General features: G+C 45.4%; 2 protein-coding genes across 5 annotated transcripts; one reads left to right on the forward strand and one right to left on the reverse strand.

The window, feature by feature from the left end:
• Positions 1-4,872: 4,872 nt before the first annotated feature.
• On the reverse strand, positions 4,873-10,797 carry LOC142019732 (uncharacterized). Of its 4 annotated transcripts, XR_012647174.1 has the most exons (4): positions 10,490-10,797; positions 8,186-8,354; positions 7,015-7,093; positions 4,873-6,201 (listed from the first exon to the last, which is right to left on the reverse strand). XR_012647174.1 is itself a non-coding variant. In XM_075006949.1 (3 exons), the coding sequence occupies exons 2-3, from the start codon at positions 7,404-7,406 to the stop codon at positions 5,907-5,909; spliced, it is 687 nt and encodes a 228-aa protein (XP_074863050.1). In that variant the 5' UTR covers positions 7,407-8,354; positions 10,490-10,797; the 3' UTR covers positions 4,873-5,906. The 4 variants fall into 4 exon arrangements, 1 of the variants encoding a protein (XP_074863050.1); XR_012647173.1 differs by having other exon boundaries at positions 4,873-7,093; XR_012647172.1 differs by lacking the exon at positions 7,015-7,093 and having other exon boundaries at positions 10,490-10,794.
• On the forward strand, positions 9,890-16,913 carry BCL2L10 (BCL2 like 10). Its single transcript, XM_075006948.1, has 2 exons — positions 9,890-10,534; positions 15,735-16,913. Exons 1-2 carry the CDS (start codon positions 9,908-9,910, stop codon positions 15,864-15,866), a joined length of 759 nt encoding a protein of 252 aa, XP_074863049.1. The 5' UTR covers positions 9,890-9,907; the 3' UTR covers positions 15,867-16,913.
• The last annotated feature ends 85 nt before the right edge of the window (positions 16,914-16,998 follow it).

The raw sequence follows: 16,998 nt of genomic DNA on the forward strand, positions 1-16,998 counted from the left end.
GTAAGATGAGTGACCAACTGGTTGTAAGCTGGTAGTCAAAGAATAGTTTTCAATGGGTTTACTGTTAAACTGGGGGTGGGGTGTATCTAGTGGGGTCCTGCAGTGGTTTGTCCTGGGTCCAATATTATTCACTGTTTTCATTAATAATTCAGATAATGGAGTGAAGAGTAGGCTTATAAAATTTACAGATTGCACCAAGCTGGAAAGGGTTACATGCACTTTGGAGGAGGGGGTTTGAACTCAATGTTCCTCTGACCAATAGGACAATTTGTCTGAGTTCCACGAGATGAAATTTAGTAGAGAAAGTGCAAAGTACTTCACCTAGGAAGGAAGGGGGAAAAAATCAATGCACAGCCACAAAATGGGAAGATTGGTTAGGAAGTAGTATTGTTGAAGATGGAGTTATTATGGATCACGGAATCAACAATGTGATGCAGTTGCAAAAAAGTATCATCCTAGGGCATACTAAGAAGTGTTATATGTAAGCCACAGAAGATAATTGTCTCTATACTCTGCATTAGAGAGGCCTCAGATGACATACTGTGTCCAGCTCTAGGCACCACACTTTTTGAAACAAACTTTGGAGGACAGCAACAAATATGATAAAGATTTAGAAAAACTGACTTTTCAGATACCTAAAGGGGCATTACAAGGAGGAGTGAGAAAAATTGTCCCTAGCTTCAGATGACGGGACAAGAAGCCATGGGCTTAAATTACAGCAAGGGGAGTTTAGGCTGGACATTAGGGAGAATTTTCCTAACAGTGAGGGAGGTTAACCACTGGAATAAATTGCCCAACATGGTTGTAGCATTTCCAATGTTGGAGGTATTTAAGAAGAGGTTATAGATGATAGGGATGATATAGATGGTGCTTGGTCCTGCCTTAAGGGCAGGGGACTGGACTTGATGACCTCTCAATGTCCCTTGTAGTTCTAGTGTTCCATGAAGAAAGGTATAAATAAAATCTTGGTATGTTTAGTCTTGAGACAAGAAGGCCGGAGGGAAGGGACTTTGTAAGTCTTGAAATATATTGACGGCTGCTCTAAAGAGGACTGTCTATCAGTTGTGTTCCATGTCCACTGAAGGTAGGCCACGTAGTAATGAGATTCACAGTCAGCAAAAGAATTAGGCTGAATATTAGGAAAAACTTTGTACCTATAACGCAACTTAAATTGGTAATAATATTAGCAGAAGTATCCACTCAGGACAAGCTGAGGTAAATGGGATACAATGCAGAGGGACTGAGCAGACCAGCCATAAACAGGTTCAAAGTACTGAATATAAAAGGGAAGCTACATCAAGGGCCAATTCACTATCAAACAGTCATCGCTTTATTCTGTAACAAAAATAATGTATAAACAGGAAGGGAGGAACAGGAATATTCTAGAGAAACAGTTATTGGATCTCTCTTGCATGGGAAATGCCATAGCGAATTCCTCCTGGAAAATTTACAATCACAGCGGGAAGCTCTGATTTAAACAATCTTATGCAGTTGCCCTAGTGAAAAGAAAAAAGGCAACATCACAGGTTTGACATACAAAACTAACTCATGAACCCAAGTTAAATTTCCCTGTTTAAAAAAATCAATTGCCTTATAAGGACTTGTTACATTGAGTTTGCCCTGACAATGAACCCAGCAAAACAGGCCGGTTCTTGATAGTGATCTAACCACAACAAGTTGCAATAGGATTGATTCCAAATATCTGTATTTGTAGACTATTTCTGAGTTGATGTGCTGCTCATAAAAAGTAAAATATTCTGCAGGATGGAAGACTTCCCTTTCACACAGGACAGGTACAGCAAAGTCAGCAGCATTACCCTGTAATGGGTCTTGATCCTGTTCTGAGGAGCTTGCTTCTAGGAGTAAAAGGACACTTTAGCATATATCCCACTGAGTCACTCCTATTAGGTTCTCTGCTGAGATTGCCACATATCAACAGTAGTGCTGTTGGACACCTGAACTGAAACCAATTCCATTCTCCTGAGCCACCAGACAGCTGGCTATTTGATTACCACCTGCCTGGGCTAGCGTTGAACTCATGACTTCAGTAGGAAAGTTACTGAATCAGCCTTCCAGTGCCCCAGGAATCCAGGTACTATGATTTGAAGACAAGCTAATAAGCATACTTCTGTGTATTCTGAGGCTTCTCTGCCCTCTTCCCTGCTGCCCCTATGCTGCACTGTACAGTCACCACCCCATGCCTAAAAATAGATACTTGAAAAGTAGCTCTGAAGTTGGCCAAGCAGCTCTTAGAAAGGACCCTGAGCTCTGAATTTTGTATGAGCTTTAGCCATAAGCCCAAATAAATGGAAATGTTCTTGTACTGTTTATTAAATCTAAAACCCAGCCAGTCAATACTTCCCTTGTACACCCACAATTCCTATTGATTTCAATGGAAATTTTGGCTGTGCTGAAGTGATCCAGAAGTGTTTTAATACATGCAAAAATATTACAGGAATATCTACAGATTCAAGATTGGGCTTGACATGGTACCACCCCAAAACATGGATATTGTTTTTGTGTGAAAACTGACCTATACCTTTAACAAGTCAGAATATTACCTCTGTGTATCTGGAAATAAATAACGGCCACTTGGAGGATTTTCAACCCTTAATTTATTCATAAGCCTGGAAGTTGTTTCTCATTGCTCACTTTTTTAATGTAATAACTTTTAATCCTGAAACATAGCTTTTTGACACCCAAATAAAACATTTTGATATATCTCTTCAGTAGAAGTCTTGACTCCCTATCCTAAAAAGAAATGCAAGTAGTTTATATTGCACGATTAATTTCACTCTGGTATTTTTCCTGACATATACAAGTGTGCAGGTGGGTGCTATGTATTTGGTGTTTTATTTTCCAAAGATGTCAGGGAGGTCAAGAATGTGTAAGGGTAATCAGCCATTTGGATTCTGAAGGAGAGAGAAGGAAGTGGGTGTGTAAATGTACTGAAAAGTACTGCATGGGATGTTTTCAGGGGAAAAGGCAAAATACCACATTTATTGGTAATACACATGTAGCAATCAACACTTATCATATGCATATGATATATCCCATTCCCATTCTCACACACACACACACACACACACACACAAAAGCACACTCCTGTCTTGTTGCTGTTACCAATAGTTGCTCCCCATAACTGCACTGGCCAGGTGAGTTAGATGGGGGAGGGGAAGGGCTTCTGCCGAGCTGAATCGGTGCTCCAGTGATGACAAGACAAAACCTGGAGTCCATAGAATCATAGAACACTAGGACCGGAAGGGGCCTCGAGAGGCCATCGAGTCCAGTCCCCTGCCCCGACGGCAGGACCGACCGCTATCTACACCATCCCTGATAGACATCTATCCAATCTGTTCTTAAATATCTCCAGCGAGGGAGATTCCACAACCTCCGTTGGCAACTTATTCCAGTACTTGACCACCCTGACAGTTAGGAACTTTTTCCTAATGTCCAACCTAAACTTCCCTTGCTGCAGTTTAAGTCCATTGCCTCTTGTTCTCTCCTCAGAGGCCAAGAAGAACAAGTTTTCTCCCTCCTCCTTATGACACCCTTTAAGATATCTGAAAACCGCTATTATGTCCCCCCTCAATCTTTTTTCCAAGCTAAACAAGCCCAATTCTTTCAGCCTTTCTTCAGAAGTCATGTTCTCCAGACCTTTTATCATTCTAGTTGCTCTTCTCTGGACCTTCTCTAATTTCTCCACATCTTTCTTGAATTGGGGTGCCCAGAACTGGACACAATATTCCAGCTGAGGCCTAACCAGCGCAGAGTAGAGCAGTAGAATGATTTCTCGTGTCTTGTTCACAACACACCTGCTAATGCATCCCAGAATCATGTTTGCTTCAGCCATGCCGGGTGCGCTGAAGGAGCAGATGGCGCTGCTGCTGGCCGACTACTTCCATGTGCAAGATGCCTTCATTTATACAGTCCTCTCTTTCAGGTAGGTTGTCACAAATTAGCCATCTCATGCATATGCATCATCTGGGAGAGCAGTCTTAAGAATATGCATGTAGCTCCTTCTTCTGGGTGGTACTTCCAAAGGGAGGCACTTGCTGGTGACTCCCAAGGCATCCATATGTCCAGTCTTCTTTCAAGAGGCCCACTGCACAGGCTCTATTGTTCTTCTCCCTGGTCTTGGATCTACCTTCTCCATACCTGGAGGTGCTTCTCTCCCATGCCTTTCCATTCACACCTCATTCACTCAACAGGGCAATCAATTAAGCAATCCAAAAAGAAAGGGCACAGAGAGTTTTGTCTTAACTACTTCTAGGAACGGTTCTACAAAATATAACTAAATTTCTATATAACAGGGCTTAATACGATGATACATAAAATTACTTGACAATATTTAAAAATTCCAATGAGAAGATAGTTAAAAGAGATGTATCTACATAAATGTGCAGAAACCCTGTTGTCTCTACAAAACTCATCCCCATTTCTGCCTACTAATGAGAACATCACCATCAAAAAAGGAGCATGGCTCCCCTCTAATTCTTAATTGCTACAGGGATAAGAGAGGGCTTGTCTGTGCATAAAAACTGAACTGCTTTAATTATATTGGTTACAAGGCCGATTGTGAATATAATACCAATATAGGTAATTCCTCTGCAGGAAAGTGAGTACCATCACAACTGCATCCATCTTGAGGGTTCGAGTATCAGAGGGGCAGCTGTGTTAGTCTGGATCTGTAACAGCAACAAAGGGTCCTGTGGCACCTTATAGACTAACAGAAAAGTTTTGAGCATGAGTTTTTGTGAGCAAAGACTCACTTCATCAGATGCTGGTGACCATTTCCATGACCAGCATCTGATGATGTGAGTCTTTGCTCAGGAAAGCTCATGCTCAAAACTTTTCTGTTAGTCTAGAAGGTGCCACAGGACCCTTGGTTGCTGTTACATCTTGAGGGTTGTTATTTTGATTAAAACACTCACTTCCCTAACCAACAAAATTAAACCAGTAAAAAAAACTTTGTAGGTCAGTCCTGAGAGAAGAATGAGACTGGACTGTTTTTATTAACGGAAGGAAAATTCCCATGTTTTCTGCTTGATACTGTAGTTTAGAAATAATACTAACGGAATAGTCTCAGTGGGGTAGTCCTTAGTCCATAGCATCACAAATAACAAGCAGTCCTGTAGCACGTTAAAGACTAACAAATGTATTAGGGCATGAGCTTTTTGAGCGGAATGGGGTCTTCCCCACAAAACTCAGGCCCTAATACATTTGTTAGTCTTAAAGGCGCTACAGGACTGCTTGTTATTAACATGTTGCCTCCTTCTTAAGGTGGCACAGTGGCAGTTCGTGCCCGGTATGCAACGCTGGCCCAATAACACACCGAGAGTGGAAGAAGAATCTTTATTTGGCATGCCAAGTAAGGTGCAGGGGGATCTCTCCTCAAAGCCTGCACACCTTGCAACAAGCAGTGTGCAATACTTATATCTCTCTCCTCCTTTGTTCACCCCCTCCCAACAAACCAGGGGAGAGTTTCTCATAATTCCCTTATCCACTCCCCCAGCTCAAACTGAATTCTTACTGGTCTTATGCCATTCTGCTCTGGTAATTCCCTATTGAGCAGGAGGTCAAGTACCAATAGATTATTAACAAAAAGTAAATTACAGGAAGGTAGAGTTATTCGGTCATATAGAATATGAACAGGATCTCATTAACAAAACAATACTGAAAATTAAGGAGGATTCCCTAACAATGCTAAATTCAATATTGAACCTTATGAGAGCATCAATAAGCATTCATTTACAAAACAATGTCTCTATGAGATCAGAATATAATAACGTTTTCCGTGCCAACATTTCCCCCCTTTGAGAACACTCAAGATGTCCCATATTGAGTCTTCTCATATTCCTTACTCAAAACCTGATTCATGGGTAGCATTTCCACTTTCTTATCTTTTAATACTTAAACAATAATTTCAGTCTTAAGTCCTCTTTAGCTTCTGGGGTGACACAGCTCGCAGTCCACTCCTTTTCCTCAGCCGGTTCGACCTTCTTTAATCGAGTGAAATGGACCCACGGTTTGACTCCTTCTAGTTTAGCAGCAGTCTTAGTAGTCAATAAAACGAGGTGGGGTCCTTTCCACTTCTTTTGAAGGGGCTCCTCTTTCCACGTCCGAAGCAAGATGCTGTCTCCTGGCTGAATAGTGTGAAGGGGTTGGTCCAACGGAATGGGCTGATTGTCACGAACAAACCTGTGGATTGAAGACATAACAGACGACAGCGACAGCAAATATTTCCTTAAAAACCCCTCCCCTATTCCCCATTCTATACCTGTACCAGGCACCCCATTCATTGGCCATGGTCGCCCAAACAAGATTTCGAATGGGCTTAATCCTAACCTCCCTTTGGGTAATATTCGGGTCCTTAAGAGGGCTAAGGGGAGGGCCTCTGGCCACTTAAGCTGAGCTTCCTGGCACAATTTTGACAAATGTCTTTTCAAAGTCTGATTCCCTCTTTCCACCACTCCGCTGGCCTGCGGTCTATATGGAGTGTGGTATTTCCATGGAATATTGAGTCCATCTGCTACTTTCTCCACACATCGGACCGCGAAATGGGTTCCTCGGTCTGATTCAATCCATTCTGGTACTCCGAACCAGGGTACTGTCTCCTTTAAAATTTTAGTGATAACCGTGTTGGCCGTACAATTTTTACATGGAAATGCCTCTATCCATCCTGTAAAACGATCGACAAGTACCAGTAGGTACCAAAACCCACTGGCGCGAGGTAGTTCAGTAAAGTCAATTTGCCACACAACTCCTGGTCCCGGGGCTGATGGTAGTGGGGAGAGTACCACGGGTCTTCCTGCTCAGGGATTATTTTTCTGACATACCATACAGTCTCTAACCACCCGTCTGGCTTCATTTCTTATTCCATCTCCTATAGAGTACTTCTCTAATAATTGGATTAGGGCCTTCTGACCTGCATGTGTCCCTTGATGAAAACTCATAACCGTTGGCTTTATCAAGGGTCCAGGAAGCAACACTTGTCCTTTTTCACTTACATACCATCCTTCTCGCAGGTTCAGCTGTAACTGCTCAGCTAACTGCTGTTCTTGGGCAGAGTATTCTGGCTTTTCATGGGGATCTGGGAGAGTGGGAATCAGAGGCAAAAGAGCAATATCTTCCGTATTCGCTACCCGTTTGGCCTCTCGGTCTGCCCGGGCATTACCTCTTGTTACATCTCCATCCCCCCTTTGGTGAGCTCGACAATGGACAATAGCTACCTCCTTTGGTTCCTGTATAGCCTGGAGGAAGGCCTGGATTTGTTCTCCATATTTGACAGGCTCCCCTTGAGCTGTGATCATTCCCCTTTCTCTCCAAATTCCAGCATGGGCGTGTGCTACCCCAAATACATACTTAGAGTCTGTCCAAATTGTAACTCGCAGATCCTTAGCCATTTCCAGGGCTCGAGTGAGGGCTATAAGTTCTGCTAGCTGAGCTGATGTACCCACTGGTAAAGGACGGGCCTTAATAGTTTTGTGCAGAAATTGAAATAAAGCGACTAGGATCCGTGGGAAAACTCCCCGGCTTGGGGTTTAAAAGTTGCCAAATCGATCGGATTAAAGGGCACATGGGAATACACCTGCATAGTAGCAGCCTGCCGACCCGCAGCTCCCAGTCAGTCAACCACTGTTTCAATCACTAATAGATACAGTTTAACTGAGGGGGCTATTCCCAAATCACGGGAAACCCTTTCCCTGTATGGAGGGGGTGTGGGTGCAGAAGCCGAAGCGGGGTCCTGGTGACAGTTTACATTAGGCTTATTTACAGCTGGTTGTACTGCACATGATAATCCACACATTTCCTGCAGGTCTTGTCTATTTCTAAGATATTCAAAACACTGGCCATACATATGTTCTTCCCATTTACCGGTATGTCGTAAGAACAAAAGCAGCTGCAATATGGTGTTATAATTTAGGGATCCCTCTGGTGGCCACCGCTCCTGCCCTTCTAAATTATACTGTGGCCACTCTACTGTGCACAGTCTCCTTAGTCTAGATTTGGTCGTGGGGTCCCCCCCTATAATTTTCCAGTGTTTCAAAACACAACCCAAGGGAGTATTATCCTTGGGGCTACTTTGACCTAGTCCCATCCTTATCACAATCTATTGCCCCAACCCTGTATTGGCCGTCCAGCGTCTCGGAAGTCCCTTTCACAAAAAGGGACTGGGTCTTACCTGTCCAGAGGTCCAGCTCTCGCCGCTCCACCCTGTTTCCTCTCTCTCTTCCACGTTGCTGCGTTGCACCGTTGTGTCGTCCCCAGCAGGGGCTGCGGAACCTGGACGCCGAGTTCCCCGGTAAAATTACCGGTGCGCGCTGGAAGTCCGACGCCGTCTCCCGCTACCCCTGCCAAGAGGCGAGCCGGGCAAGGCTTTGATTTAGAGTGCCCACCCAGGGACGCCAAAACTGTTGCCTCCTTCTTAAGGTGGCACAGTGGCAGTTCGTGCCCGGTATGCAACGCTGGCCCAATAACACACCGAAGCTGCGTCTACACGTGCACGCTACTTCGAAGTAGCGGCACCAACTTCGAAATAGCGCCCGTTGCGTCTACACGCGTCGGGCGCTATTTCGAAGTTAACTTCGACGTTAGACGGCGAGACGTCGAAGTCGCTAACCTCATGAGGAGATAGGAATAGCGCCCTACTTCGACGTTCAACGTCGAAGTAGGGACCGTGTAGACGATCCGCGTCCCGCAACGTCGAAATTGCTGGGTCCTCCATGGCGGCCATCAGCTGGGGGGTTGAGAGACGCTCTCTCTCCAGCCCCTGCGGGGCTCTATGGTCACCGTGGGCAGCAGCCCTTAGCCCAGGGCTTCTGGCTGCTTCTGCGGCAGCTGGGGATCTATGCTGCAGGCACAGGGTCTGCAACCAGTTGTCAGCTCTGTGTATCTTGTGTTGTTTAGTGCAACTGTGTCTGGGAGGGGCCCTTTAAGGGAGCGGCTTGCTGTTGAGTCCGCCCTGTGACCCTGTCTGCAGCTGTGCCTGGCATCCCTATTTCGATGTGTGCTACTTTGACGTGTAGACGTTCCCTCGCTGCGCCTATTTCGATGTTGGGCTGAGCAACGTCGAAGTTGAACATCGACGTTGCTGGCCCTGGAGGACGTGTAGACGTTATTCATCAAAATAGACTATTTCGATGTCGCAACATCGAAATAAGCTATTTCGATGTTGGCTGCACGTGTAGACGTAGCCCGAGAGTGGAAGAAGAATCTTTATTTGGCATGCCAAGTAAGGTGCAGGGGGATCTCTCCTCAAAGCCTGCACACCTTGCAACAAGCAGTGTGCAATACTTATACCTCTCTCCTCCTTTGTTCACCCCCTCCCAGCAAACCAGGGGGGAGTTTCTCATAATTCCCTTATCCACTCCCCCAGCTCAAACTGAATTCTTACTGGTCTTATGCCATCCTGCTCTGGTAATTCCCTATTGAGCAGGAGGTCCAAGTACCAATAGATTATTAACAAAAAGTAAATTACAGGAAGGTAGAGTTATTCGGTCGTATAGAACATGAACAGGATCTCATTAACAAAACAATACTGAAAATTAAGGAGGATTCACTAACAATGCTAAATTCAATATTGAACCTGATGAGAGCATCAGTAAGCATTCATTTACAAAACAATGTCTCTATGAGATCAGAATATAATAACGTTTTCCGTGCCAACAAACAGAATAGTGTCTGAGGTGCGGGGCGAACATATGTCAGTACAAAGTCATTTCCCTTGCCCTTGCTCGTGCCTGGCACCCCCTTCCATCCTTCTGGTGGGACACAGGCTCCTCGTGCCCCCCTACCCACCCCGCTCTCAGCTAGGACACAGTTCCTAGTGCCCGGGTACCCACCCACCCCTGGGGCAGGACACGGCCCCTAGTGGCCGGGTGCCCGCCCCGCTCTCAGGCAGGACATGGCCCCTAGTGCCCGGTTCTTCTCCCGCCCCTGCCCAGGCACGACGCGGCCCCTCCGTCTTGGCCCCGGGCCCGCGCGGCGGCGACACTCGCCCCCTAGCGGCGGGCGGGGAGTTGCGGAACGGGGCGGGGCGGACAATGCCGGGGCCACGTGGGCGCGGCGGGGGCGGGGCGGCTGCTTAGGCGGCGGCGGCAGCGGGAGCGGGGCTGCAGGCTCAGCCATGCCGGGCGCGCTGAAGGAGCAGACGGCGCTGCTGCTCGCCGACTACTTCCAGCACCGCCTGGGGGGCCCGGCGCGGCCGCCGCCCAGCCCCGCGGCCGAGACGCTGCGGCGGGCGGCCAGCGAGCTGGAGAGCCGGGAGCGGCCCTTCTTCCACGCCTGCCGCCCGCTGGCCCTGGACGAGCGCCGGGAGCCGGCCGCGCTGCTGGGCCGGGTGGCGGAGCAGCTGGAGGCGGAGGGCGGCCTCAACTGGGGCCGGCTGCTGGCGCTGGTGGTGTTCGCGGGCAGCCTGGCGGCGGCGCTGGCCGAGCAGGACCGCCGAGAGGAGGCGGGCCGCCTGGCCGAGGTGCTGGCCGCCTACCTGGCCGAGGAGAAGCGCGAGTGGCTGGAGGCGCACGGCGGCTGGGTAAGGGGCGGCTCGAGGGGGAAGGGGGCTCCGGCCCGGGCCGGGAAGGGGGCTGCCCCCTGCTGGGAGGGGCCCAGGCGGTGACTGCGCCTTCCCCTGCCCGCTGGCTCCGCCTGCGAGCGCCCCGCTCGGCACCCGGCCCTCTAGCTGCGCTCTGCGCTCGGCGCCGCCCCTACGCGCTGGGGTGGCGGCCGCCGCGGGGCCGGGTGTTCTTCCCTTATATGGGAGCTGCGCCGGGCCGGGCCGGGAGCGGCGTTGCCCCCCGCGTGAGTCGCTCTCCGCCGTGCAGAATGCTGGGCCCGTTCGGGTAGAAGGCACAGCGGGGGTGGGGGCTTCCCTCCGGGCTCCCCGGCCGAGATGTAGGGTCGTGCCTTGGTGAAAGCGCTCGCCTTAGGCAGCCCCTCTCCCAAGCCCCCTCTCCGCGCCGGGAGGGGGGACCCCGGGCAGCCCTAGGAGGCCCCTCTCCCAGCCCAGCTCTCCCCACTTGGAGCGAGGGACCCCTAGACATTCCTAGGCAGCCCCTCTACCAAGCCCCCTCTCCCCACCTGGAGGGAGCCCCGCCTTTGTTTCTGGGAGTCCGGCATATTGCAGTCTAGGGCCCTGCTGGCTTCACATACCAGGTTATTGCTTAGTTTCAAACGATTTTATCCTAACTGCCCTCTGCTCACGCTGGGGGGTGAGGGGGGAGCTCTGTTTGATGTAGACAGGATTTGAGGTTTTCGGTCTTATGTGACCACTGAGATCATGTAGTGCTCTGACAAACCAGCGATGGTCGCACTACTGTCGCTGGGATTGCTCAGGTAACTTAAACCCCCATTGTAAGAGAGGACTTAAGTACTGCACTGCCTTGTACACACTCATAACCAGGCCTGCGGACAGAGGCTAGTGGAGGGAAGGGGGCAAAAAGGGCAGTAGCAGTAATTGTGGTTGGAGCCATGGGCACTTTAATCTTAGCCAAAGCAATGAGCCAATGTGTTTTTGACAGCACTGAGGAGTGAGGGAGGGGCATGGTGTGTTCTTGGTGGCAATGGAGGCTGGCCACCCTTCGCCCTGCCCCTTTTGGGGCATGGAGCTGGCCCCCAACATGCACCCCTTACCTGGAGTCTACAGAGGCTGTCGGCCCCCCTCGCATAACATTGTTTATCTGTAGTGGGTGCTCACCTTAGTAACATGAAAGTATTTTTCTGTGTGTGGGTGCTACTGCTACCTGCTCCAATGGTGAATTACAGATTCCAGGCAAGTTAATATAGATGCAGTCTTTGCTAAAGTGAGTGTTGAATGCTACAGACTCATTTTTATCCCAAAGAACCACATTTCTAATACTGATTTTGAAATGCCAGTGTGTCTGGTCAATGTAGCTGTACATGATAGTGTGGAGACAGCCATCATGGCCTAAATTGTTGAATATTTAGAAAACATGCCACTGTCTAGTTGCATAATTTAATTATATTATGTCAATTGGTATAAAACTAAGCTAGCTATGTTCTTAAAATCTGCTTTTTTTTTATTGTAGTCTGGGTAGTGTACAATCTGGGGTGAGGAGGCGGGGGGAGGGCAGGCAAACCCAAGCTGGCTTTAGTAGCTGTGATGAACACCCTCACACAGATTCAAGTGTTGCCCAGTGAATTCTTGACTGCATCAGTGTCTTCTGGATTTATAAATGGAGATTCTAATGTGGAGAGCGCTGCCTAGTCTTCATTACGCTGTTATCTTAATAGTGAAGTTGAGCACCATTGAAGGTGGCTGGAAGTGGCTTGTACACTTTAAACAACAAGATGCATTACTTGAAGCTGTTGGTGAGCCAAGTATTGGGATTTTTAATATCGGAATGAGATGGTTTGTAGAAATGGGACTGTTTAATGCGATAGCAGGATTTCTTGGAGATCCTGCTGGTCACTGCTCCAGATCTGCTTGTTTCAACCAGTAGAGATTAGATGGTGGAACCCTAATAGCAGGAGAGCAATGGCACATGTAGCCTGTTCTTAGTCCTGTCTCCAGTTGGAGAAGAGTCAGGACATATTTAGTGTACTCAAGGTGTCTTATTTCAGGCATTTCCGTGTGGGAAGTATTACAAAAAGGTCGTCATACACAGTAGCAACACTTCATAATTATTGCTAAATGTAGAAAGGTACATCTAAATTTAGACAGACATTGCAGCCTGAAACCCAGACTGTAGAAGTATGTTGGAATAGGAATTAGTTTGTATATAACTTATTCCATAGTTTACTTCCTTGCTGCCAAACATTTTGCAACACAATATAAATTAGTTACTTTTTTTAACACAAAGCTCACACATAGCAACAACATCTTGGTAGAGTGGACCTAAAGGGGGTATTCTATTTTGAAACTTAACAAGTTTAATTTATGTAAGAAAGCAAACACCCAGTGAAATTGAAAGCTAACAGGAAGCAATCTTGTGGCAGTCAATTTCCATGGACTAGAATCTGAAACTTAATAGGATTCAAAAACTGAATGCTTCATTTGATTAAAAAGTCCATTCCTCCCTTGGATAGTGTATTTAAAAGGACTACACATACTCTAGCTTCAAGGCATAATTCAGCCATTACATGATAGGGAAAGCTTACCCCCTGTTATCATTGGACTTTTATATTAATGTGACAACAACATATGAGTATATGATCACACCAATATTTGCCTGGGACTTTGTTGAATGTTGGCCTTAACCCTCTCCGGTCCGCACACAGACCTCTTACCTGAAGTCAGCTGTGCTTTCAATCTGGGCTAGCTGATAAAGTGGGGGTGCATGGGTTAGAGCCAAGATCTGCTCTTACTTGGGTTGTATCCATCCCACTTTGCAGTTAAAAACTCAGCCCAAGACCTGATGATTTCAGTTCCTTCCCCCAAATCCTCTGTGTAGCCAGGGCAGACTGGGTCTTTCACAATTCACAAGGAAAGAATCATAGAGAAGCTCTGCCTAGTGCAACCTAAAGAGCAATGGGATATGTCCCCAGTTTTTCTAGCAACAGACCTGGAGGATTGTGGCACCAGTGACTATACAGGAACTTGGTGCCACTTTGTAGTGCAATTACCCAGAACCAAGCTAACTGCAGTGAAGACATAGGTTGAAAATCCTCATAGGTTTTCTTTACCACATCTGATACTTGCTACTGTCAGACTGGATATGGGACTAGATTTTTCTGCTGATACAAAGCATAAGCAACTTCAAAAGAATGATTTACTATAATACTAGAGGTGGAATAATTCATAAAAATCTGCATTCAGATTTCGAGTTTAAAGTAAAACTTAGGAGGGGAACATCTGGTATTTTCAGGCAGAGAATCGTCTGATGTCTGATTATATAGTGAATAAAAGAATTTGAGCAAGAGTTCCAAGAAGATGTCATTTGTTTTCCCTGACTGTTAAGTGATCCACAAATAACATTTCAAAACCACGGCATAGTTTTAAGTTTTCTGTTGTTGAGCAAACAAGCTGGTGTGTGCCTAGTGAAATACTCCAATGCTATGCTCTTCTTCCAATTAAGAGAAGTCACACTTTTTCCTGAAAGTGGCTTAGCAGATGCCTTATCCATAATATGTTACTTGGTTATGAGGGATGTGAAATATGTTAGATACACTTTCAAGAAGTGTCCTGACATATATGCTTTTAATACCTTTTGTGTCAGATCCTGCCCTTATTAAGTCAATTAAAATCTTGCTATTGACATTGCTGGGCTCTAGGTTTACCTGAAAACCTTAAGTACATATGTAAACCACATATTAAACTCTGCAATATGCCTCAGAGCAGGAACACCAAATATTTATAGTCCAGAACTGACATGCTATACAAATGAAATTCACAGTTTGCAAGTCACCATTAAGCTACATGCTTGACTTCTTTGATTAAACTCTGTTCTCCACTTGCTTTCAAAACTGTCATTGCATTCATGAGGCTCTCTGAATACATGATTTAAAAAAAAAACCTGACCAATTGTACACCCAAAGTTGTTGTATATGACTCAAAACAGTATGCTAGTGTATTTGGAATACGCGCACATCTGGAGAACAGCCAACATGATCATAGTCAAAATGTCTGAAACTGAATTTCTCTGCATTTCAGAATTAAATGCTAGCTATGCAGCAATCTTATACCTCATTTTAAATAGTACTAATCTTTTGTTGCTGGCACAAATAGGAATAAAACCATTAGAAAAGACTAGCTTAATTACTTTGTGGTGTGGGTTTTTTTTTTTTTTTTTTTGAATTAGCTGTTTTTAAGTGATCATTTGCTCACCTGAATGCTAATTGAAATACAGCAGTTGGCTGAAATGTAAACTCTTACGGGTTTTTTATTTAAATTAACTGTTTGCACAAATTAAAGTGTAAATAGCAAAGTTCCGGAAGAAATTAAGAGCATAACTTATTTACATAGATATCTGCCGAGCAGAATTCAAACACGACCATCTGGTGTTGTATTACTGCCACTCTTGATTATCATGACTAAAGATCTGGAAGAGCAGCTGCCAGCTTCATTCTGTCATAGGTCAACTCTGAATTGAGTTACTTGCACACTTTCCAAGCAGCATGTGTAATCGGAATCATGCATGGAACTGGGCAAAGAAGCTGCCTTTAGACTTCTGTCTCAAAGGGAAGTTTCCATGCGCAGTTTTAGATACTTTCCCAAAATTAACTGAAGGGAGGAAAAATACTATCAGCTCTATTCTGAGACTTGAGTAAGAATGAACCTCTCTAACCCAGAACTCTCATCTGGCAAATTCTATAATCCGGCATGATTTTAATTAGCCAGATAATCACTTGCCGTGGATTTGGCTAAGTTTCCTGGGGTCCCGTAAAGTTTGTTTACAGCCACCAGTCATGGCTCTAAGGGTTTTCTGCTGTTATTTAGCTGTAACTTACCCCTAAAAATCTTCTAAGAGCTCAATACGCAGTGGAAGTGTTGGTAATGTGCTAGTCAATACTGCCCTCCCGTGGGCCAGTGAATTCCCTCTCTTATCACCAGTCAGGTCCTGAGGGTGCTGAACGAGGGAGGTTCAAGCTGTAGTGACATGCCAGATGTCTCCGTCTAGGAAGATGGTGGTTGCCCTGCAAGCTGTGTATATAGATATGCCTCCTAAGTAGCTGCATGGTATTCAAAAGTAGTGAATAACTGAAATAACCAAAGCGTGGTTGGCATTACTTTACCCCAAGTAAACTCATATTCTCAATTTCTCTTCCTTTTCTAGGATGGCTTCTGTCACTTCTTCAAGGGACATGGTTCTCAACCAGCTGACCAGAACAGTACCATAAGTAGTGCCATTGTGGCAGCAGCAGGGTTTGGACTAGCAGGATTGGCTGTTCTCTTGGCTGTCCGATAGGCTGATACATTGGACCTTGCAATGGAATGTACTCCACAAACTGCCAACTCACCAGTTAGATTTCAGTCTATTTTCTATAGGATTGACTCTTAAGAAGATAGAAGTTTATATTTTTAAACTGGCTTGGAGAATTGTCGTCTTACCAGATCCTTGGCTATAAACTGATTTTCTTGCTACCCATTAACAGCACAAAGGAAACTGTATGCCTAGACCACCAGTTGTGCGTGCACGCATTGCTTCTCTGCTCTGACCACCCTTTGGACCTTTTTTTGAAAGATGTAATCTCAATATTGCCATAGTTCATTTGTGTACTGTAACTTCAGAGTATTCAATGTTATGCTAGAATAAGCTGTGGCAGTTTTGCAACCAAATCCTTTGTTTGAGATAGTGTTCTAAAGTTACTCCCATTAAAACAAAACTTCAGCAATTCTGTAAGGTGAGCTAACACTAACTGTAATGTATCCTGGTTTGTAACTCCAGATGTGATGCACTGCACGTAACACTGAGAGGCAATTTATTGGTTAGTCTAGAGCAATGAGTACCTATGATGTAAAGAACACTTTGGCTTAATATTAAGGAACTATGACTTTAAGGCTAGTATACAGCTACACTACAAATAGGCGAGGACTGATTATAAAAGCAGAAATGGCTGCAAAACCTGTTCTTAGTGAAAGGAATTTAACTGTTGAAAACTTTAATTGGTATATTTGGAAATCCATTGGAGGCTGGAATTCCTCTAGATTTCACTGTCAAAACCAGAATTTCCATATATCTTAATATATTTTTGAAGTATTTATCATTGTATAATACTTGTAGCCATAACATCTTTATTTTTGTTGGAAATTTCATTTTGAATACAGGTTCTCATGATGGTTCTCTAGTGTGTATCAACCATTGTGTCCTTTAACCTACAAGTGTTAGTCTGTTTTCTGCAAGCTGTGTATTTCTTTTTACTGTTTCTAGTAGCTCTCAACTTTCCTAGGTTACTTGTAGCTTGCACAATTTTACTGTGGTTACTTAATATGGTGAATAAATGCTATTAAGTATTTTTATTTTAAAAAAAAGTTGAAAACTTCCTTGATTTATTCAGATGACTGGGCATACTTGTTTGAAACACCTAATAATAATTCTT

Source organism: Carettochelys insculpta, chromosome 12, assembly GCF_033958435.1.
Source record: "Carettochelys insculpta isolate YL-2023 chromosome 12, ASM3395843v1, whole genome shotgun sequence".
NCBI lineage: Eukaryota > Metazoa > Chordata > Testudines > Carettochelyidae > Carettochelys > Carettochelys insculpta.

Coding starts and splice junctions, on each gene's coding strand:
- BCL2L10 (XM_075006948.1), top strand. CDS start 9,908: ATGGCCCCTAGTGCCCGGTTCTTCTCCCGCCCCTGCCCAGGCACGACG. Junction 10,535..15,734: donor TGGAGGCGCACGGCGGCTGG/GTAAGGGGCGGC, acceptor TTCCTTTTCTAG/GATGGCTTCTGTCACTTCTT.
- LOC142019732 (XM_075006949.1), bottom strand. CDS start 7,406: ATGGCTAAGGATCTGCGAGTTACAATTTGGACAGACTCTAAGTATGTA. Junction 6,202..7,014: donor CTGAACCTGCGAGAAGGATG/GTATGTAAGTGA, acceptor TTCAATCCACAG/GTTTGTTCGTGACAATCAGC.